The sequence below is a fragment of the Pyricularia grisea genome, assembly GCF_004355905.1.
Source record: "Pyricularia grisea strain NI907 chromosome Unknown Pyricularia_grisea_NI907_Scaffold_1, whole genome shotgun sequence".
Classification (NCBI taxonomy): domain Eukaryota; kingdom Fungi; phylum Ascomycota; class Sordariomycetes; order Magnaporthales; family Pyriculariaceae; genus Pyricularia; species Pyricularia grisea.
The window spans coordinates 8,603,335-8,627,120 of NW_022156716.1; the positions used below are offsets into that span (position 1 = coordinate 8,603,335).

Below are 23,786 nucleotides of genomic sequence, written 5' to 3' on the forward strand. Positions count from 1 at the left end.
AGGCTAGCCTAAATTGCGGCCGAGACGATAAGGGGCCAATAGGTGATAGCGGCATTTTTTTTCTCTTTTTTTTTGTTAAACAGCCACCATACACTCCTAGGCCCGGCGGTAGGAAATTGACAAACTACAACACAAACGTTGGACCCAGTTGCACCGTATAAATTAACCATGGCACGCCGTATGTTGTCCGGTGCGTCCTAAAGCTGCACTGCTCCGGAAGGTATGGCCATTTTGAAGGGCTCCAAATCTCCTATTTTAGGGTTGACGTTTTGGAGACTGGCTTGGGGTGGGATTTTGTATTGCCGCAATATGGCCAGCACCTTTATTAAACCCGATACACCCGCAGCTGCCTTAACGTGGCTAATGTTGCCCTTGACGGACCCGATAAAAAGCTTCTTCTCCCGATCGCCGTCGCCAAATAAGGCTCGAAGGCCATTGATCTCGTTGGGGTCCCCCGCTTGTGTGCCTATTCCGTGACACTCGACGTATGAAATGTCTTTAGGCTGCAGCCCAGCCGAGTTTACCACCCGCCGGTAAAGCTGCTGTTGCGCCTTGCAATCAGGAAGGGTGATGGACTTGGAAAGGCCACCTTGGTTCGTCCCAACTGCGGGTATAACTGCTAGGATTTCGTCACCACTGGCAACTGCATCTTTCAAACGTTTTAGCACAATGACGCCGGCCCCGTCGGCTCGGCAGTAGCCCTCTACTGTGGCATCGAATGCTTTGCATTGTCCCGTGGGACTCAGAAAACAGGCCTTGCCGAGGTCCAAGTAATAGTTCAAACCTCCAAGAATGTTGGCACTGCCGGCCACCGCCATGGAGCTTTCACCGGACCTGACAGCCGACACTGCTCGACTGATCGCAACCAGGGAGCTGGAGCAGGCCGTATCTATAGTCTCAGACGGGCCGTACCAACCAAAGTGATGACTGATTCGGCCGCACTGAAACGCTTGCATGGTGCCTATTGCAGAATACGAAGTCGGTGCCTGGGTCGAAGTGTGCTCATTGTATTCAAAAAGCGTGCCACCAATGAAACAAGCAACGTTCTCGCCTGCTTCCCTACTGTAGGAGCGGTGGCCAAAATGGCCATGTGAATCCAATGCCTCGTACGGGAGTTCCAGAAGGATTCGCTGCTGAGGGTCGATCCAGGCTGCCTCGGAATAACTTATACCAAACAGTTCGTTATCAAACTGATCCACGCCGTTTACAAAATTTGCGAACCACTTGCGACCATTGGTAAATTGTGGCCGGTAATGGCGACTTGGTCAGCATGGTTCAAGCTGAAAATGGTACGAGATCAAGCGATTAAACACCATAGGCGGTACCGTACCTTTGGATCGAGCGTTGTCCTGTAGCTGTTATTTATAGGAATACGATCCGGGCGAACTTCCTCGCACTTGGAAACACCACTCTCCAGCACATTCCAAAGCTCGTCCAGATTACTCGCACCGGGAAGCCGACAGGCAGCACCCACAATGACAACTGTATCGTCACTATAACTGGCCAGCTCCGCTCGCTTCTGTTCCAGCTCCCTAAGGGTCTGAACCAGATCAATCTTGGTAATCTTCAGTGACAACTGATGGAAGGGCTCGACTGGGACGCAGTCATAACCGCCAAGTAAGAGGAACGAGTGGGAAGGAATGTCTCGAATTCGTTGCGCAACAGCTTCCACAACCTTGTACCATTCGCAGCGACCACACAAGATGTTACCAAGAACGTCACGGGCTAGCTCGCTTGGTATCTTACTAAGCAGTCGCTCACCATTCCAACTAGACTGAACTGGAACTTTGAGAGACTCTGCACCGGGCATATCAAAGCCTTTGTTCTCTGCCACGAGGGCCAAGAGGCCATCTAGGTAGCGTGCGTTTCTCGGATCGTGCCCTGTGCCGGTGGGATAGGTTTGGATCGACAACATTTGCTTGGCTTCTACCTCAGCAATTGTTCAGGGATTCCACCGAACCGGTGTCGATTTGGCCAACTTTGAATTTTTCTCCGCACTAAGAGTCTATCTCCTTTTTTTGATCATTTACCAATCCCTCATTTGGTTTTATCGCATTACTCTTCACCCCCTAGCTAAATACCCAGGCCCAAAGATATGGGGTGCCTCGGCCCTTGTACAAACATAGTACGCTTTGCATGGCGACTATGCTTTCAAAGTGGCTATGCTGCATACCGAATTCGGTCCAATTGTTCGAATTGGACCTCAAACCGTTTTATATATTACCGAAGAGGCTTGAGAAGATATGCACGGCAAATACGACGGCCGAAAGCAGCTTAGAAAAGCCAATGGTTTTGTACCAGCTAATACCCCAAACGGCGCTTAAGGCTTGGTTTTTGTACAGGATAACCAGGCGCATTTAAGACTTCGACGCCATTTTTCTCATGGATTTTCCGATAAAGCCCTGCGAGATTAACAGGCATTTATTGGCTGTTATTTTGAAGCGTTGGTCAACAAAATAAGGAGCTCGGCAAAGGAAAATAAGCCGATTAATATGATGCAATGGTTCCAATACACCATTTTCGACATTATTAGCGACCTTATATACGGAGATTGCATGGGTTATATGAAAGAAGAAGCTCATGATTTGCATATAAGTTCCAAATTTTACCTTTTTTTTCCATAACTAATTAACCTGGCTGATTGGCTTTGGACGAGTAGCAATGGGTTAAAAATGTTTATTATTTCGCCAAAGCCATATTTTTACTGGGATTTATGCGTCAACTTTTCCGACTTGATAAAATTTTTTTATTCGTCATGACCTCGGACAAACTACCGTTTAAAAAAAACAAACACCGCATTGTGCTTATTGAAAAGCTTAACCAACGAATACAACTTAAAGCAGAAACACCTCGCTACGATTTTATGCAAAATGTTATTCCAAAACTAAACACTCCTGGAGGCGTTACTTACAACGAGATGTTAATAATTTCGTCCGATTTGCTTATGGCGGGATCGGAAACTACCGCAACAACCCTCGCTGGCGCTTTGTATTTACTTTGCCGGAATCCAAACGCATTTGCTTCGGCGACCGACGAAGTCCGGAACGCATTCGCCAATCCCAAGGACATTGATATGACAAGCACGAGATATCTCGTCTACCTCCACGGCGTCGTTGAAGAAACCCTCCGACTTTTTCCGCCTGTACCAAGCACGTTACCACGAATTACGCCACCCGAGGGACACTTGATTAATGGGCGTTTTGTCCCGGGGGATTGTCGGGTCCTGGTTAATTAAATAGCCTCGTTTAAATGGCCCAAGCATTTTGCTAACGCCAACTTATTCCGACCCGAACGATGGTTTCCCAGCGGTCCTGGTGGAAAAAACAAAGTAAAGATTACCAGACCATCAAAATACGACGGAGATAGAAGGGAAGCCTTCAAAACCTTTTCCATTGGCCCTAGAAATTGTATTGGGAAGCATTTGGCGTACGCAGAGATCCGCACAATTTTGGCCAAACTTTTATGGTAATTTGAGCTCGAGGTTATGCCCGAGAGCGTGGGGTGGATGGAGGGGTTAAAAATATTTGGCGTTTGGGAGAAAAGGCCTTTAATAGTGAGGTTTACAACACGAGCTTAAAATTTTTACAAAATAAGACCTTTAATGTTAAGAGCGGAATAAAGCAGCAAACGCTTGAGCAATGAGTTCTTATTTCCTCGACCAGCTTTCGTTTGGTTTCGTGACTAGCCCGCATGTTTTCCAACCTATTAGCGGGCTTAACTGCTTCTTTTTTAACTTAAATGCAACCCCGTATTTGGAGGGTGGGAGGGGGGAGGTTACAATGCACAGCCCACAAGTAAGAGGCTGTTAACGAGCTTATCGAGTCGTGTATTACGTCAAAAGTCTGGCAATGTTAGACCCCTGTCTTACCGATGGAATCATTTATACTATAACCTTCGTTCGTGTCAAAAATTCCTTGGTTCTTCGGAACTTACCCGACGTTACCTTAATCGAAATCTTATGCAAATCATGGTCACTCACCCCGGGGAGTCTGATATTAATTGCCCTTTGGCTAGCAGGTTTGGCTTTACATTAATTAAAATTTCAGATCAAATTATTTTCAGTTAAGGATAGCCACCACTAATGGGGAAGAATTTAGTTAAGAACACAATAATAAGTTAAAGCTTGGTTAAAACACCGAAATAGGCGAAAGAAATACTCAAGTACTTGGGCGAATCACATCGTTCAAAGACTTGACTCGTGACGAGTGGATGTACTTTTCTTCCAATTGGGCTTGGCCTGTTTAATACTTTAACTCACAGGGGATACGGTACGTACTTATTTGCTCACAATAATCGGGTTCCATCTGCTTACAGACTTAAGCGAAATAAAACCTAATCCCTCATATATGCGTAGTCTCGCCGGCTTCCTAAAGCGGTGTTTTACCCGCCAAATCTTTGTTTAATCCTTGTGAAATATCGGGCGGTCACTGAACCAGCTTAGTTCTGCTTTAAAATGTGTACATTTTAAAAACCCAAAACAAGATCATGGACTCGCTTATGGATCGGTACGGCTCTTCGATAGGGATAACGGGACTATCCTGTAAATTCCCAAAAGATTACCAAAACCCGCAACTGTTTTGGGACTCGATTTGCAGTGGCAAATGTATGTTCTCGCCCTCTAAAAATCTACTTATGCTTGAGCTGACATCCCCGAAGCCTCGTGGTCTAATATCCCGGCGTCCCGTTGGAAAGGAAGCGGTTTTTGGTCTGCAATTAAGAAACGCAACGCAACTATAAGCAAAAGTGGCCACTTTATCACACAGGATATTTCCCGTTTCGATGTTTCCTTTTTTGGCATCTCCTTAAACGAGGCGACAGCCATGGACCCTCAGCATCGTCTTATGACTGAGGTGGCCTACGAAGCAGTTGAATCGGCTGGAATGTCATTGGAAAGGCTCCAGGGTTCCAAAACCGGTGTATGGATGGGTTAGTTTACATCCGATTACAGGGAAATGCTGTACCGCGATCCAGACGTAACGCCGCCGTATACGGTTACCGGCTTGCCCAAAACAAGCCTGGCGAACCGAATTAATTGGTTGTAGGACCTAAGGGGCCCTAGCTTAACTTTTAACACCGCCTGCAGCTTATTTTTAATTGCTTTACATTTGGTATATAAAAGTTTGCAAAATGGCGAGGTCGATATGGCCATCGTCGGGGGGTGTAACCTAATGTTGGGACCCGACGTTTTTATTTTCTTCGGCGGATAAGGTTTCCTTTTTCCAGACGGCAAGTCGAAATTATTCGACATATTAGCCGATGGTTACGGTCGTGGAAAGGGTTTTGGTGCCGTAATCTTAAGACGCGCTAAAGACGTAATCCGGGATAGGGATCCTTTTCGTGCTGTTATTCGTGGAATTACATATAATTAGGATGGACATACCAAGGGCTTTGTCCAGCCTAGCTTAGAAGTTTAGGCAAGTTTTATTAAGGAAATTTATGCGAAAGTTGGATTTGGATTTAAAGCGACAGGTTATGTAAAAGCTCACGTGAGTATATTTTTTTTTTTTTTCTTTTCGTCTTTTATTCCATATTATTTCCCTTAAATTACCACACTCGGTGCGTTTTTATATTTAAATTAAATATAAAATCTAAGGAACCGGAACGCAAATAGGAGATACGTAGGAAATTTTGGCTCTTTTTCAAACATTATTAACATCTCGCTTTGCAGCAAACAAGCTGTTGGTTGGCTCGGTCAAATTAAATATTGGGCATTTGGAAGCTGCGGCTGGTGTGGTTACCGTAATTAAATCGGTTTTAATGTTAAAGCATGGTATAGTTTCACCCAACATCCATTTTAAAACCCCCAACCCAAAGATACCCTTCGATAATTGGAACATTTAAATGCCCACCTCTTTTATACCCTTCCCAGCCAATACGGCCGCCAAAGATATAAGACGCCTTAGCGTGAACTCGTTCGGTTATGTGGGACAAATGCCCACGCGATTATTAATAATGCTGCCTTTTATTTTAAATTACGCGGCGCCAGGGAGGGTTTGCACTTTACAAAGACCATTAAGGGCCGGCAACTCACGAACGGTTATAATACATCTGGCAGTGGGGCTCCGGGATTTAAAAATTTCAATCGCATTTATCCCATCACCTCGCAATCCTCCAAAGGACTCGCGCGTACCAAAAAGGCCCTCGCATTATATCTTCGCTCCCCATCATTTGCAACCCTGACGGAAAAGCAATAGGCGGAGCTTTTTCAAAATTTAGCTTTTACTTTAAACAAAAGGCGCTTTATAGCACAGTGGAAAACATATACCGTCGCGTCCTCCTCATCCGTACAAGATATTGTCCAAATCCTGGAGAAAAAGGACACCACGGTTGCAAAAACGCTTAGTTCACGCACGCCAAAGCTTGGCTTTATATTTACCGGCCAGGGTGCGCAATGGCCGGCCATGGGCATAGAGCTTTTCGAGGCATACGGAATATTCCGCCAAAGCGTCGAATCAGCCGACGCCTACCTACGAGATAAACTTAATTACGAATGGTTAATAATTTAAAAGTTTGGCGAAAGCTCCAAGGAGAAATCCAAAATAGGGATTGCAATATATTCGCAGCCGCTTTATACCGTATTGCAGGTTGTTTTAATCGACCTTTTAAAGGATTGGAAAATTATACCACAATTAATTGTGGGACATTCGTTTGGCGAAATCGCCGCGGTATACTGCATGGGTGCATTTTCACGCGAGTCCGCCTGGATGTTGGCATATTTTAAAGGTACACTCTTTACGACTTTCAAGCAGGTGGCGCCTGATATTTAGGGCGCTATGCTCGCGCTCGGGTTAAGACCGGGTAAAACCACTATTATAATTAAAAAAGCCCAGGCAGGGGCACAGGTTAGCGTTGCCTACGTTAACTCCCCAACCTTTATTACCATATCCGGAGACGCTAATGGAATAAAAAGGATGCTAATGGCGGTTGAAAGTAAAGGAGCTTTTACTCGCAAACTGCTGGTAAATACGGCCTATTATTCGTCTTATATAGACCTGGTTTTACAGGATTATATAAATTCTATATACGATTTAAAAGTTAAACCAAATGCAAGCAAATTTGGAATCCGCATGCACACCTTAATTACAGGCGCCGTGGTTCATAACCCGGACGAGCTAGGTCCCGCTCATTGGGTTAAAAATTTAATTTGTCCCGTTTAATTTTCAACGGCGATTTAAGACCTGGTAAAACCCTTGTCGACTGGATTTAAAAAACGGTCGCGAAAAAACGCCGTCGATATACTGGTGGAAATCGGCCCCCATTCGGTTTTTCGAGGGCCTTTTGTCCAATCCCTTCAAACCATTGGCGTTTCCAGCGTGCCGTATTTTTCTGCTATTATAAGGAGCGAGAACGGAATGCAGACGGCATTGGGCCTTGCCGGTACGCTTTTTAACCACGGCGTTCCTCTTAATTTTACCGCCGCCAATGGAAATAAATCTTCTTTACGGCCACCTCGGACCTTGGTAAATCTGCCTCCGTACCAATGGAACCACTCCCAAAAACACTGGGCAAAAACCCGCCTTATAAGGGAATTTAAACTTCGAGAGCATGGTCCAAAAAACCTGATCGGAGCACCCTTTTCTGCGACGTCGGCCAACGAGCATATATGGCGGGGGTTTTTAAGATTCGAGGAGCAGCCATGGGTTAACGATTACAAAATTAACGACTTAACTTTATATTCCGGCGCTGGATTTATCACCATGGCGGTAAAAGGTATAAGGCAAATAGCGTTTAATTAGGACACGCAAAATATAAGGACTATAACAGGCTTTCGGCTCCGCGACATCCAGCTTATATCCGCGATGCTTGTCTCACCGGACAAAGGTAAAATTAAATACACCCTAAATTTAAAGGCTGGGCCAAATAAAGATTGGTACCAGTTCGCTGTCGTTAGCTTTGGAGATGGTCGGTCTCTAACTTACAATTATATCGGAATTATGCTGGTTAAATACGATAATGTTCAACTGGGTTTAATAGAGCAGTTGGAGATTGCTGCTGCTTTCGCGACAGCTTCGTCTTCTTACCACCAAACTATCGATCCGGGCAAATTTTACGAAACCCTTAAACACGTTGGTTTCCACTACGGCCCCTGTTTTTCGAACGTCACTTCACTCTTTTGCAAACCCGGCACATGCGTGGGTAATATCGTCATTCCCGACGTTGGTTTCACAATTGCCGACACCAGCCCTATATTAGATAATTTGTACAAGGAGCGCCCGCATATCGTGCATCCAACCTTCCTCGACGCCGTATTCCATTTGGGGTTTGCTGCACTTATGGGAGATGGCCAAAAGGTGATTAACCCAATGGTTCCAACATATATTAATGAGATATATTTGAGCAATCGTCTACCTATTAATGTTAAAAAGCACCTAAAGGGCTTCGCTTATATTAAAATGGCCGGGTTAAAGAACCTCCAAACTAAGATTGCTATTATGGACGAACAAGAGAGTAGCCCCGTTTTAACAATACGGGGATTATATTGCTCCCAGATTAATAATGCCACGTCCGGAGCCGCAAATATTGGGTTACCTCCCGTTGTTAAAAAGGAGGCAAGTTAAATAATTTGGCGACCTCACCTGCAACTGCTTTCTAAGCAGGATTTCAAATCATGGATCCAATCCAAAACCAAGACCGTCGATAAAGTGTTGGCAAAATATATTTAACTGTTATATTATATAAGATTGGGTATAGCTTTGCTAAAATTTATTCCCACAAAGACGAATTAATCGTTATTATCGTCATTTATTAATTCCGGTATAGCACCACTATTAAACACAGTTAAATACACTGTTTGCGTCCCAAGCACTACGGTTATTAATAGGATTAAAAACTCTTTGGAACCGGTATCAGCCATGCTGGATATGTCTATCCATGTAATTACGTCCCACTTATTCTTAGAAAAGCCCCCAAATACCTCCGAAACAGCACCTCTCCCTTTGGCGGACCTGGTTTTAACGGTTAACCTGTGTGCAAAAAGGCTGGAGCATACTAAAAAGTTATTTCAAAAATTATCCGAACACCTGTCCACCGAGGGCGAGCTGCTCGTTATCCAACATAACGCAGGAAATATCTTTAATTTTAATCACTTAGCCCGGCAAATTGGTTTAATCGTTAACGCCGAAATTTTAGCAATTAGTGGCGTGTTTATAATCCTAAAAACCATGGATATTATCGAAAAACAGGATTAAAATAACGGTAAAAGACCTACGGAAAAGCCCGTAACGCTGCTAACCTGGCTTTCGGCAACCCAGGCGGCCAAGATTTTCCTTCAGGATTTATACAAATCGCTTTTATCCGTAGGGCTTTCACCTTTAATCGTAAATTGGGACCCAACACGTGTATATTCACTGCAGGATAAGAACATTATCTTTTTATTTGAGTTGGAAAAGCCGTTTTGGCGAGACCTCGTCGCTGCCCCAGACGGTACAGGTGAAACTTCTTTCCTGTCTGTACGAGATCTTATACTTTCGTCGGAGAATATGATTTGGATAACAGGATTTGCGGACCCGGCTGCCGAAATGGTCGTTGGTATTGCACGCGTGGTCCGTAATGAGAACCCCGGCCTTAACTTTCGCACAATCAACATTTTCGATACCCTAAACACACGAGCCGCGGAGCTCGTATCAAAATGTTTTGTTTTGCGCGGTGCTACACAGCCTGATAACACAGAGTTTAAACTCGATTAAGGCGTCGTACAAGTTAACCGCGTGAGTGTTAACATGGGCGCCAACGACGCAATGGACAAACGCATGAGCGCAGCCAACGCCGCCGCACTTAGGCCGCCGCACTTAGGCCAATAAAGAAGGTTAAACTAGCCTCTCTAGCAAAAAACTCCTGCCTCCGATTGGCTGTGGAAGTTGCAAATGGTTTCGACTTTCTCCACTTTGTGCAAGAAAAGCCCCTTGCTAAAGGTAATGTGACCATGCCAAAGGACCTGGCGGAAAACGAAATTAAAATCGCCGTCGAGGCATTATATTTACGCGAGGCTGACCTGGCTACTGTTAAAGGCCAGAATCGACTTAATCCCACGCTCCTTAGCTTTAAGGCTTCGGGGATTATAACCCGAATAGGCTTAAAAGAAAGCAATTTCAGGCCTGGTGATAAGGTCATGGTTTTGGCACCCGGTGCGCACCGGACGCTATTTAAAACGAAGTCCGGACTCGTGGGGAAAATGCCGGATGGCCTGAAGTTTAAAGCCGCCGCGTGTATCCCATTTGCCTTTACCACGGCCTGGCACGCTTTCGTGTACCTGGCCAGACCGACCAGCTGAATTAAAAAAATCTGTTTAATAATTAATGTATTAAACGCTGTCGGCAGGCAGGCCCTGCATATTGCGCGACAATTGGGTTTTTAAGTTTTCGTCACTATAAATTCGGTCCTACAAATTAACTATGCTGTTAACGTTTTAAACTTTAACCGCTTACATATTATAATTTTACTTTCCATCGGCGTTTGGAATTTGCCCCGCGCCATTACACGGCTAATTCCTAGCAAACGGGGATTTAATATAATAATCGACTGCTTTAGCAGGTTAACTGGTGAAGCGTTGCGACAAACTATAAAAATATTTGCACTTTTCGGACATTATTTCCGCTGTGTGGTCGACGGCTCCCCTGCATCCGCCGCCCCCATTATAAACATCGTTAGCAGCCCAAATTTAAATACAATTATTTTAACCGTAGACATCGCCTATTTGCTACGGAATTAACCAGAAATTTTGGCATACATAGTGCAATAAACTTTCCAGTTCTTTCGCGAATTTGGAGGCCACATTTTAAAAAGGATTTAATCCTTCCCGGTTAGCAACATCGTAGCTGCTATCCGTGCAGTTAAAACCGGTTCCGTCGAAAATATTATGGTCACATATTCAGCCAAAGATATTATACCTGCTAAACTTTACTTTAAACCGTTGGATTTCTCTCCAGGCCTATTTCCTGGTACGTCTTTCGATCCAAACGCCATTTATATTTTGTTTGGCGGTCTTAGCGGCCTCGGCCGGTCTCTTTTTATTTTTCTGGTTGAAAAACTTGGCGCTCGCAAACTCGTCTTCCTCTCACGTTTTGGTGCCACGTCGCCATTAGCTTCTCAACTTCTTAACCACCTCCGGGCGTTAGAAAGTCGCCCTACAATTGCGGCTTACGTTTGCGATGTGTCTAACCGCCGGGCTCTGGCGGAAGCATTTTTAAAAGCGGAGGCGGAAATGGGTGGAAAGGTCAGCGGCGTTATCCAATGCGCCATAGTTTTGCGTAATATTTTATAGTCCAACACGTCCTACAAGCAGTGGGTTAATTCGACGTTGCCAAAGGTTTAGGGAACAGCTAACTTGTCTATATTGCTCCCGGACGTGGACCTTTTTCTATCCCTATTTTCCTTCGCCGGCATTTTCGGAAACCGAGGGCAAGCCAATTATACAGTTGGCAATTGTTACCAAGACGCCCTGGCGAGGCACCGTCGACAGGCCTTGGGCCTAAAATTAGGATTTATCATCGACGTTCCGAGTATGCGAGATATCGGCGTCCTTGTAAAAACCAATATGCTAAAGTTTTTGAGGGAGTGGGACGAAATGTACGGAATAGACGAAGCTAAATTCCATTATATTATAAGTTTGGCAGTACAGCGAGATATAAGCGACCGTTCCCGCGACGTTGACCACCAATTTAACGTTGCGTACCCCCTGTTCGGCACCCCCCCTGTTCGGCACCCAAAAATAACAACACTTTTATTTTTATCCTCCAACTTCTATTATAAATATCTCGATGAATCTTTCACTTTTGGATTTACTTTTTTCTAATCTTGATTCTCCATTTTCCAATGAAGCAATATACTGAAAAACAGCTTATATCTGCAATTAACGACGTCAATAATGGCAATCCAATTGCAAAAACCTCCCGAAAATGGGGAATACCTAGGTCTACACTTCAAAGTCGACTTAAAGGTTCTCAAGCTTATAAAAAAGCACAAAACCCTTTTCAAAAGCTTTCTACGGAACAGGAAAAGCATTTGGCTGATTGGGTACTTACCCAAACAGCTTTAGGGCTTCCGCCAACGCATTAAGAATTACGCTTTTTTGCCGAACGAATTCTTCAAGCCGCCGGAGAGACAAAAGGCCTTGGAAAACGTTGGATAACTCGTTTTTTGGCTCGTTATCCAATCCTTAAGACCCAAAGGCCCCGTCGAATAGATAACGCCCGGGTTAATGGCGCTACTACGGAGGTAATTAAATCTTGGTGGCTTTATATTACGAACCCGGTTATTAACGCTATTAAACCGGAAAACCGTTGGAATATGGACGAAACCGGTATAATGGAAGGTAAAGGATCTAACGGCCTGGTATTAGGGCTTAACGGGATCCGGCCGTTGCAACGGAAAGAGCCCGGAACGCGGGGTTGGACGACTATAATCGAATGTATATCGGCTACGGGCGTTGCCCTCCCTCCCCTTGTTATATTTAAGGGAAAAAACGTACAACAACAATGGTTTCCGACGGATTTAAGCCTTTTCGATAATTGGAAATTTCACGCAACCGAAAACGGGTGGACAAATAACGAAACGGCTATCGAATGGTTAAAAAAAGTGTTTATTCCGTATACCCAACCTTTAACCCCTGAAAAGCGGTTATTAGTTTTGGATGGCCATGGATCACATATAACGGACGAATTTATGCTTCTTTGCTTGCAAAACAATATTCAACTCCTATATTTACCCCCTCATTCGTCACACGTTCTCCAACCATTGGATCTATCGGTTTTTGGGCCGTTAAAAGAAGCTTATCGACGTCAACTTGGATTTGTTAGCCAATTTTGCTGTTCAACAATTATTGGAAAACGAAATTTCCTACTTTGTTATCGAAAAGCCAGATTAAAAGCATTTATAGCAAAAACCATTCAATCTGGTTGGCGTACAACGGGGTTATGGCCGGTAAACTTGGTTAAACCACTTTTAAGCCCTTTTTTGTTAGAAAATAGCAATGCCAACGTTATAAAAGATAAAAACAACGGTTTGCAAAGGGATAAAACACCGGAAAGCCCAGCCCAAAAAATTAACGACCCGTCTTTACTTATTTGGAAAACCCCTAAAACGACCCGAGATGTCCGATTTCAACTGCAAAAACTTTCCCAATCCAACAAAACCAACGCTACTTCACGTCTTTTATTTGCAAAAGTCCAAAAAAGCTTCGAAGCTAAAGATACCCTTTTGGCTAGCGCCCAGCAAAAAATCAGCTTATTGGAAGCACAACTGGAGGCAATACGGCCGGTTAAAAGGAGGAGGGTGGTTCCGGATCCAAACGAGCTTTTGGTTAACAAACAGAACATTATTGGATTGCAGGAAAAGGATATAGAAAATTTGGAACCTTTAGCTGATGAAGAAGAGGTTAATGAACCGGAGAAGCGTGAAAACGATTGTATTTTTGTCCGTTGATAATTTTATATTTAAATCAGCTTATAAAAGTAGGCATTTCGTTGTTAGATTTTCAGGGTGCCGAACAGGGGGGGTGCCGAACAGGGGGTACGCAACGTTATCCTGGGCATCGCGACGGGCGGGTCGGTTTATATTGCCGGAATCCAAATACCATATTACCTTAAAAGCGAGGCCAAGTTTAACATTATGGAAAAGACGGACATGGTGTTTTTGGCTGACTCGCTGGAAAACGGAGCCGCTTTATCCGACCAAAGGAAGGACAAAAAATCGATCCGAGACGTCCTCACCAAGGTCGCGGACCTCGATAAAGCTACCGAGGTTATTATGCAGGCGTTGGTAGAGCGCGTTGCGGAAATGCAGCGTGTTTTTGTTGAGGAGATTAACACGAGTCGGTACCTGTATAGCTACGGTTTGGACTTTCTGGTGGCGATCGAGGTCGCAAATTGGGCATTGAGGGAGGTTGGGAGTAAAATTAGCGTGTTTGAAATCATGGCTGCCGTGCCTATTGCAACGCTGGCGGAAAAATGTGCAGCGAAAAGCAATCTAATTCCAAAAAAGGTTGAAGAACAGTAATAATATAGGGAGTTTTTATTTTACAAAAGGATTTTCTAAATTACACCGGGCGAATCCCGATATAATGCGTTATTTTTCAGTACAATGTGCCTAAAAAGTGCGAAGCCATATATTATATTGAACAAAGGTACTGTAAAGCGCATGTTTTACAAAAATGTAATTCGGGTTGTTTATTTTGTAATTAAATTATTTCCAATCTGACCATTTCGTAAACATGTAGTTGGAAATAAGTTTCAATATATTACTTTTGTGTAGTTTATAAAGTAAAAGGCGCGAAATAACTGTAAAATATAATTCGTGAATATAATTATATTGTAATTTGGCCATATATTTAATACGTGAATATATAACGACTACTTTGTATAAATTAAACATATGTTTATATATGTTAAAATAGGGATTTATGCGTTTAATTTATCAATCCAATAATAAGTCACGGGAATGGCCACACGGGCCAATTACACGTAACGTTCCTATTTAAATAATAATATAAAACGAAAAGGACGTTTAAAGGCTCTTTTTTAAACTGTTAAAGAAATATGTATAAAATACCTACGTTTTTTTATAATGACGTTTTATTACTCGACTGGCATAATAAAAGGCCTATAATTGATAATTTGTATCATTTAAATAATATTAAAAAATAAAATAGGTGATAAACTGTTAATACCGTTATTTTACAAATAAATACCAACAAAATATTTTACGTTTAATATTAAAAAACCGTTATAACCCGTAACGTTCTTATTATAATACGTATAAGGTTATTTACGGGCGTTACGGGAACAGAAAATAATAACCGTTTTAATAAATTACAGGCTTTTAAATTTAATAATTTGAACAATTTATTTTATAAACTTAATAATATAAGCGTGATAACGGGATTATATATTAAGGACCAGCGTTATAATGTAATTTAAATCAACTTTAATATAATATTATTAAATTTGAAATTACCATTATTTTTTAAAAAACGGATCGACGTAAAGTTTTTATATAATTTCTTTTCCAACTTTCTAAGAACTTTTAAAAAGGTTTCCGTAGTTCGAAAACAAATATAAGCTTTTAAAACTATTAATCGATTTTATCCGGTAAAAATGGAAAGAAATTATTAATTTTATATTAATAAAATTTCCAAGTTAAATATAAAACCATCGCAACTTTTATAATATATATATATATATATATATATATATATATATTAGTTGAAAATTATATAACGTTATTTTACCCGGGAAATTTAATCGAAAATAAATAAAATATTGGTAAAAACATTTAAAGAAAATTACAAAATGTTTTTAAAATTAATAAATTTAATCATATTTTTTCACGTGTAAAATATCCAAACACCGATATAAACGATAATAAAATAGACGAAAAACGTTATTGCGAAAAAAGGTATAAGAAAAACCTAATTTATATTTAAAAGAAAGGCTAATTAAAACTATTTTTTTCGTAAGTTAAAATTTAAAAGGTTATATAAACGATTAGTTTATATAAAATTCTGATAAAAATATAACTTATATAATTTGGAAAGCAAATTAAAAAAGTAATAATGTAATAATTCGAAATAAATAAATATATTTAAAACACAATGTAAAATATCTAATATTTACTAATACATCCCACGATTATTAACTTCCAGCGATTTCATTAATTTAAATTTAAGTAAAAGGTTTAAAAACGTATAAAATAAAATAAATATTTATTATGGAAAATTATATAATATTTTAAAGGATAAAGGTAACGGTCTTATAAATATTTAAAATATATAATAAATTTAAATATTATAAATTTATATATTATTTACGTTAAATTTAACCGAAACCGTAATAATATACTTTTTTATAATATGAATAAATGAATAACGTTTTGAAATATTTATATAAATTGTAAGGAAAATGTTCAAATATTATTACTATTATAAATATATTATAAAAGTTGAAGTTTAGTTATTTTTAAAAGCGTTAAAACAAATGTAAAAAAAGAAAGGAAAAGTAATTTAAAAATTATTTAAATTATATTAGAAAAATTGAAAATATATTTAAAAATATTAGGTTTGAGATTTATTTATATATATAATATATTTTATTATAACCAGTTTAAAAATTAATGAAAATATGCCGAAATTTAAAATTATTATTATAAGTGGAGAAACGATATAAAACCCCACAATACGGCTTTTATAAACCGATATTACGAATAATTTAAAAACCGAAAAAAACGGAATAATAAAAGGCGTTATTTATATGGAAAACCAGGCTGCAAATTTCCGAAATATATAAAAAACGGAAATATGAATATTGTAAATGTAAATAATTTATTACAGACGAAAATAATATCAAAAGTTGAAACCAGAATATAAATAATTCGAATACTGATTTTAATTTACAAAAATAAAGGATTATAATTTGAAAAATAAAAGACTATAATTTAAAAAAAGTAATTATATATTAACCTAATTTATAAATTATAAAATTACGGGCTTCTAATAAGTTAATTATTACGCCATATATTAAGTTAAAACCAAGTAGTGATTTATAAATTTAATAAATGCGGAAAAACTATATTATTTTAAATTTTACACTAACCCGAATTAAATAACATTTAATATAAAATTTTACCGGATATAAAAGTAATATCGATATTTACGGCCGGTATTTAAAAGGTTAAAATATGAGAATACCGGAAACCGGAAGTTTAAATTAATATATTTGTTGGAATAGCCTCACTCGCGCGCGCGCAAGGAAGGGAGTCAACACGGGCCGGGGTTGCGGCCCCGGCGACCGGGTGACTAAGCAGGGAGCACGGGCCGCACGAAGACTTTTCACCCGGCGGTGAACGTTAAATTGTAGTCGCACGACTTAAATCAAAAATAAACCGAATATACCCAAATAATAGAGGTATAGCGTTCTCACCATATAAATAAGTCTACCACGGATGCATTACGTAAACTTACGAGTCTACGAACAATATTAAACCCGAATACGGTTATATTCGTTTTTAGACGGGTGATAAAATAACCGCAGTAAAGGAAATAACGTTAAACATATATAAATAAATATTAGTAATAAACTTGTAAAAATTAATTGTGTTAAAATACTTATTTTAAAAAGTGGGGGTATTTATAATTTTATTTATTAGAATTAAAATTTATTATATATATAATTTACGTAAATATATTATTTTGAATTACACTTTTTTAAATAATATAATAAATATTAAAATGTAGGAGTTATTAAATAAAAATTGGATAAATTTATATTTAAAGCCACCCAGTATTAGTATTTATAATTAAGAAATTAGTTTTGCCGCGGCGGGATTAGAAATAAAAACCCGGTTGTTCGAAATAATATTTAATTTAATACGAATAAAAATATATTAATTATTAAAAAAGAAATTAATCGTTATTATAAAACGTTACTGCGAATTTATAAAGTAATTAAAACCGAATATAAAAAATAATACTTTTAACCATTATATAAATAGCGGTGAAAACCGTAAATAATATTACAAATTTGGACGGTTTAATACCCATTTGATTAATTTTTGGAAGGATGCTAATAATTACCAGCGAATTAACGGTATTAAAAAACCAAATATAATGCACCAAAATTATAAATAAAATATTAAAAGAGTTTAAAAAAATAATAATATAAAGAAAAATAAGTAAAATAATAAAAATGAAAAGCAGCCCGAATATTAAATTATCAGTACTAATGATATTAAAGTTTAACTTAAAATTTTAATATATAAAAGAAGATATAAATAAACCGGATTATATAAAGTGTTTAATATATTAATTTCAATAATTATCGTGGAAATAATAAACGGTGTTTTTATATTTCGAAAATAAGCATATAAAACCGTATAAACGTTGTGAAAAGTAAAAGAAATAAATACTAATAATAATATACTAAAAAACTATAATTCCAATACCCGGAATTTAAATAACCGAAATATAAAAAAGGCCAAAATATTAAGCAAATGGCGTAATAAAGTTTTATATAAAAATTAAAAATAAACGAAAATTATTAAGAATAAAATAATTATACACACTCCAATATTAATAATAATATAAGAAAAAATATAAAAAAGATTTTTTGAAAAAGAATAACGCGGCCAGAAAAATAATTAAATTATTACGAAAATAATTATTCAAAACGGTAAGTAAAGGATATTTTATAATAAAAACACCGGATTTATAAATCGTCGATTGAATATAAATAAAAAATAAAATCAAACATTTTGGAAAATTATTAAAAAATTTATACAATAAAAAATAAAAGTATTATTTATGGTAAATATTTTATAACCAGTGAGCGAAAATTAATTAAATAACTAAACAACTTTTAAATAACGGTTTATAAACAAAGTGAAAAAAGTACCGAGTTATTTTATATTAAATTAAAATAATATTAAAAAAAAGTTTATATACGTCATTATTTATAATAAGACGTTATAATTAACGGTTTATATTAATATATACACCGGTTATAGTATATTTTAAATATATACTAATATTTAAAAATATTAATTTAATTTACACCGAAAATCTTTTAAAACTGCAAAAAAAACGTTATAATATATGTTCGTAGACTCGTAAGTTTACGTAATACATCCGTGGTAGACTTATTTATATGGTGAAAACGTTATATTTTTATTATTTGGGTATATTCGGTTTATTTTTTATTTAAATCGTACGATTACAATTTAACGTTTACCGCCGGGTGAAAAGTTTTCGTGCGGCCCGTATTCCCTGTTTAATTACCCGGTCGCCGGAGCCGTAACCCCGGCCCGTGTTAATTCCCTTTTTTACGCGCGCGCGAGTGAGGTTATTCCAATATTGGCAATTGTTTTTTTTTTGGCGCGCGCGTATAACTCCTTTATATTTGGTAAAAAGGATAAATTTTACAAATGTTAAATTTGCGGTATTCGTCGTTTTTTTTGGGGTATAAATAAACGCCCATTGCGTTATAAAGTTTCCGGTTTTGTTATATAAAGGGTAACGGTTGGGATATTAAATAGGGAATATAATGTAAATAGGATAATATTTCCAAATAATCCCGTGACCGCGCGTGCGCGCGTGTGCCTTATTTTCCCTGCCGTAAATTACGGTTATTTGCCTTTCGTTATTATTCGTTATGCAATTCGTAATTTATTTTGTATTGGTTATTATTATTACGCATTTTGTTTAATTAAAAAAGTGATTTATTTTTTATTATTGACGAATTTTTGTTATATGGCGCGTGCGATTAGTCGGTTGGTCGAGGTAATTCACCTTTTTTCGGTTTATATTAACGATTTTTCCTGCCTTCGATTTAACCTTTAATTTTTTTCCGCCTCCACTTTATTTTTATTAATTTTTATTAATAATCGGTCGCACGTTTAATTTTTTTTTATTATTAATAATTTTCACTTTTTTTTTTTCGATTTTTCGTCATTAATTTTTTGCGCGCGCGTTTTCAAATCGGTATTATATTTTTCGTTCCTATTAACCCTGTTATTTCGATTATGGATTCCATCGCCGGTCCCATCGTCGTGCCTAAAATCCAAAATGAATTTTGGATTATTTTGCCCATTTCGTCCGCGAATAATCGCGTTTTTTTCCGCATTTTTGCCATTAATGTAAATATTTTTTGGTTTTTTTTTATCGCGCGTTTAAATTAATATTACATTTTATAAAAATTTAAACGCGCGTTCGCCGTTTTACCGTCGCGCAATATTAAAATTAAAATCGCCACCGGTTCGGTTAAGAAAATCCGGCATTTGTTTGCGATTATTATTCGTCGCGAAAATTATTTCCGCGTTGTTTTAATTTAATCGCGCGGTCGCATTATTATCCGTTACCTTTCCAAATACGGTAACCCCAATGTTTTTTCCAAATTCCGGTATTATATACGCTTTTTTTTATTATAACGGCGTTTATATTAAATACGTTTGGTAAAATCGTGGTATTTAATATTCGTATTATAACGTTGGTAACGTTCGTCCGGCCGGGTTTAATGGCGGTAATTTGCACGGCGGTTTACATTATAACGGTTCGTACCACGGCGGCTTTTAATATGGCGGTTTTTAATATAGTGGTTTTTAATATAACGGTTCCCAATATAGCGGTTTTTAATATGGTGGTCGTGCGTTCGGTTTTATTAATATACCCATTTATTTGGAGTAATTATCGCGGGCGGGCGATTTTTTTGTTTTTAAGGGATTTGGGGTTTGTTTTTTTTTTTTTTAATGGGTTTTTATTATATTTTTATTACGCGCGTTTACGTGCGTTGGATTTTTTTTTTATTAAATATAAATAAATTTTCTCTTTTTTTCTTTTTTTTTCCCTTTTGTTTTATAATATTTTAATATGGTTACCCAATCGTGCGTTTTTCGATATAACCCTCGATTTTAACCGTTATTTTATTAATCGAAATTAATTTGGTAAATGCGTCGTTAAAATCCTTTTTCGTTATAATATTAATTGGGTTATTACGTCCGTTTATCCAGCAAATTTTTATTATTTCTTTAATTTCGTACGATTCGCGTAACGATATTACATTTATTATTAGTTTTTTTTTTATCGTGTTATTTAATTTTACTAAATAATCGTATAAGGATTTGGAATTTATATAAACGATAGTTTGGATATATGGTTATCCCAAAACCTTTACTATACGCGCGATCGTTATAACAAATATAAAATTATAATCGAATTTTGTGGATATACCGTATAATTCGTTTATTAGCACGGTTTTTATCACCTTTTTACGTTTGGTGGAGGACCAATGCACGATATTGTTTTACAATTGGAATTATTTTTTATTACGCGCGATTTTTTTCCTTAACATTATAATATAACCCAATTGTAAAATTATGTTTTTATTATTAACGAACGATCCATTTGTAAAAATGTATAATTTCGCGCGTTTCAGATTAGTGGGCAGGTATACAAATCCCCTATTCGGGTTTTTTATTTGCCATACCAACCGTTTATTTAAAACGGTAATCGCCTTTTTAATTAATTATTAATTATTTTATATTATAATTAAAAAATCGTACGTAATTTTTAATTAACAAATAATAATAACGTATGTCTTTTTGGCTCGTTATGCGATAAATTGTTATATTGCATTTAATGCCTTATGGTCGACGAATTTAAATTGTGCTAATTATTTTTTTTGGGTAATGCGCACGTTTTTCCCCTATAATTGGATTTTGCATCCGTTAAATTTTAAATAATTGTCGTGTGTAAAAAGCTGTTTTTCTTTTGTTTGGAATTTTACTGCGTGTAACATTTCCTTTTTTAAAATTAAAAAAGTTGGGGCTGCAATAATAAACGTGTCGTTTATTTATATATTTGTAATTTTAAAACAATTTTAATTTCCCGTTATATATAATAAATATGGGTCGTACGATAATAGTTTTATTTTTCAGGCGTTACGGTGGTACGTATGGTATATTTTCCACCAATATACACTTAATTTTGCTAATTTATATAGCGATTTTTTAATTTATAACACCGTATTAATTGGGTAACGATGGCGAATTTTTTTTGGTAATTATGTAATAATTGTGCGTTGCAGGAAATCTTCGGATTATATATATATTTATATAATATCCTGTAATTTAAATTTTATAATTAATCGCGCGATTAACCCGGTTTTAATCGCTAATAGCAATTTTTGGTTTATACGTTGGATAATTGGCGTTTGCGTTAATAATTTTTCCTTTTCCGGATCGTTATAACTTTATAACACCATTTTGGATTTTTTATATGGTTACGAGGAAATTTGTTTTTTAATTTTTTGTATTAGTTTTATTTTCCACATTCGGCCTTTATGGAAGGTTGGGTCGTATTTTATTATTTCGATCGCATTTTTTATTATTAGGCTGTCGATTTTTTAATCGTCCGTTGCCTCGAACGGCGGTCCGGATATATTAATTTTATTTTTGGTTCGTAATGTAATAATTAAATCCCACGTTGTTTTTTTTTTTATAACGTACGCCTCGTTTTATAATAATTAAACCACAAATTTTCTTTTGCAAAATTCGATTTAAATCCGTTTAAATTTATAGTTCGTCGTGCGCGTCCGGGTCCGGGTTTGGTTAATTTTGCGGTGCGTCCCGTTTCGCGTTAGGTTGGTTTTAAATTTTGTTCCGGTTTGGGTTAACCTGGTTTTATTTTATTTCCCCGTCCGGGTCGTGCGGTTTTTATATTTTATCCCGGTCCGTGTCCGTTTAATTTTGCGGTTTATCCCGGTCCGGGTTAATTTGGTTTTACGGCGTTTTTTTCGTTTACGTCGTGCGGTTTTTATATTTCGGTTGGGTCGCGGTGGAACGGTTTACAATACGTCGTGCGGAAGGTTTTTGGGATATTATTAATGGTTATTATGGTGTTAATTTAATCCACAATTTGGATTTGGTACGGTTTTTACCATTTTTTTTTTCCACATTAGTATTTCGTTTCCCAACGTTATATCCAATATTCTTTACGCGCGCGGTCCGTTTTTTATATTAAACGCGCGGTTAATAATTATTTCCGCACGATGTTTGGCCAACGTTTTTTTTATTTTGGATATCGCCATCGCGTGTTACGCGATAATTGTTAATAATACTAATTTTTCGTTAATTTTGGGGTACGTACCGAATATTAACAAAATTGGAATTAATCCGTTTGGTCCGGTTATATCGTTTAGGGTTTTTATTATTATTTGCAAAATAATTTTATCTACATTATTTTTTAATTTTTGGGATAAAATGTTAAACGTACGCCGTAACGGGGCGTGCGCGCGTTTTATTTTTCCTAATACCCAATATACCTCCATAAACATTTTTTTACACGCAGTTTTTATTATTTTGGCGTTATTATGGAATTTTTCCGATACAAAATCTTTTCTTGGATCGTGCGTAATAATATTTAGTGGACCGAAATAAATATTAATCCAAATTTTGTATAATACGTTCCAAATCGTATAGGCCGACATATTTTTAAAAAATATTGCTATTTGGAATCCAGTCGTATTATCGATAATATATAATATTGGTTTACCGTCCAACTATAATACGTCCATTATAATTTTATAATTAAATTTACATTCGTTTTTAATGGAAAATTTAAATTTTTGGGGAATTGGGTCGTACGTTTGGTATTAGTGGCAAACTTTGGTTATTTTTTCCAATATATTTTGTCGCACGTTTCGGTGGTTTGCTTTTTGTAAAAATTTGTATAATTTTTTCGTGCGAGGGTGTCCGAACCTTTTATACAATTTTCGAAATTTTTGCTCGGTAAAAAATGTTACCGTCTCCGTGTAATTAATATTAAAAAATGGATATTCCCATTTTTTCATTATTGGTATTTTAATACCGTTTTTACGTACGATAACGTTTTTAACATTATTAAAATACGCCTTTAATTTATTTATATCGTACAAATAAAAAAAGGAATGGTATTTGTACGTTCAAAATATAATAAATAATGGTTCCCAATGCGTTTTTTACGGTTATAATACCAATAACCTATTTAATTTTACCTCCTCCGAATCGCATTTCCGTCGATCCCGGTGTCCAATTTATACGCGCGCGCGGGTTTTCCCTTAAATATACCAACATTTGGTATTTTTTTACTATTAATACGCGCGCGGCCCTTATATTCTATAATTTTTTTTAATATATTATATTATATTAATTATGTAGGACGAATTAATTTGTTTGCTATTTGGGTTTTATAAAATACATATTTTTTTTTATCGCGCGATGGAGGAATGTTTGGTTTTGGAGGAATTATACGGTTTAATATTGGTTAT

General features: G+C 37.2%; 8 protein-coding genes across 8 annotated transcripts; 7 read left to right on the forward strand and 1 right to left on the reverse strand.

Annotated features, from left to right (window-relative positions):
• Positions 1-197: 197 nt before the first annotated feature.
• On the reverse strand, positions 198-1,915 carry PgNI_02605 (uncharacterized protein; the record flags this gene model as incomplete). The annotated part of the gene is made up of 2 exons (XM_031122667.1): positions 198-1,223; positions 1,331-1,915. 2 exons carry the CDS (start codon positions 1,913-1,915, stop codon positions 198-200), a joined length of 1,611 nt encoding a protein of 536 aa, XP_030986733.1.
• An 840-nt stretch (positions 1,916-2,755) lies between these two features.
• PgNI_02606 (uncharacterized protein) lies at positions 2,756-3,469 on the forward strand (the record flags this gene model as incomplete). The annotated part of the gene is made up of 2 exons (XM_031122668.1): positions 2,756-3,226; positions 3,260-3,469. The coding sequence occupies 2 exons, from the start codon at positions 2,756-2,758 to the stop codon at positions 3,467-3,469; spliced, it is 681 nt and encodes a 226-aa protein (XP_030986732.1).
• A 1,016-nt stretch (positions 3,470-4,485) lies between these two features.
• Positions 4,486-5,032, forward strand: PgNI_02607 (uncharacterized protein; the record flags this gene model as incomplete). The annotated part of the gene is made up of 3 exons (XM_031122669.1): positions 4,486-4,603; positions 4,657-4,916; positions 4,949-5,032. The coding sequence occupies 3 exons, from the start codon at positions 4,486-4,488 to the stop codon at positions 5,030-5,032; spliced, it is 462 nt and encodes a 153-aa protein (XP_030986731.1).
• A 95-nt stretch (positions 5,033-5,127) lies between these two features.
• Positions 5,128-5,841, forward strand: PgNI_02608 (uncharacterized protein; the record flags this gene model as incomplete). Its single annotated transcript, XM_031122670.1, has 4 exons — positions 5,128-5,158; positions 5,224-5,342; positions 5,415-5,486; positions 5,623-5,841. The coding sequence occupies 4 exons, from the start codon at positions 5,128-5,130 to the stop codon at positions 5,839-5,841; spliced, it is 441 nt and encodes a 146-aa protein (XP_030986736.1).
• On the forward strand, positions 5,842-6,767 carry PgNI_02609 (uncharacterized protein; the record flags this gene model as incomplete). The annotated part of the gene is made up of 3 exons (XM_031122671.1): positions 5,842-6,126; positions 6,195-6,493; positions 6,521-6,767. 3 exons carry the CDS (start codon positions 5,842-5,844, stop codon positions 6,765-6,767), a joined length of 831 nt encoding a protein of 276 aa, XP_030986735.1.
• Positions 6,768-6,773: 6 nt separating this feature from the next.
• PgNI_02610 (uncharacterized protein) lies at positions 6,774-8,558 on the forward strand (the record flags this gene model as incomplete). The annotated part of the gene is made up of 3 exons (XM_031122672.1): positions 6,774-7,116; positions 7,177-7,703; positions 7,737-8,558. The coding sequence occupies 3 exons, from the start codon at positions 6,774-6,776 to the stop codon at positions 8,556-8,558; spliced, it is 1,692 nt and encodes a 563-aa protein (XP_030988030.1).
• Positions 8,559-8,852: 294 nt separating this feature from the next.
• PgNI_02611 (uncharacterized protein) lies at positions 8,853-9,686 on the forward strand (the record flags this gene model as incomplete). Its single annotated transcript, XM_031122673.1, has 2 exons — positions 8,853-8,873; positions 9,252-9,686. The coding sequence occupies 2 exons, from the start codon at positions 8,853-8,855 to the stop codon at positions 9,684-9,686; spliced, it is 456 nt and encodes a 151-aa protein (XP_030988031.1).
• A 1,169-nt stretch (positions 9,687-10,855) lies between these two features.
• On the forward strand, positions 10,856-13,917 carry PgNI_02613 (uncharacterized protein; the record flags this gene model as incomplete). The annotated part of the gene is made up of 3 exons (XM_031122674.1): positions 10,856-11,246; positions 11,319-11,565; positions 13,587-13,917. Coding segments are annotated over 3 exons (969 nt in total), but the record flags the coding sequence as incomplete, so codon positions are not given.
• Between the last annotated feature and the right edge of the window lie 9,869 nt (positions 13,918-23,786).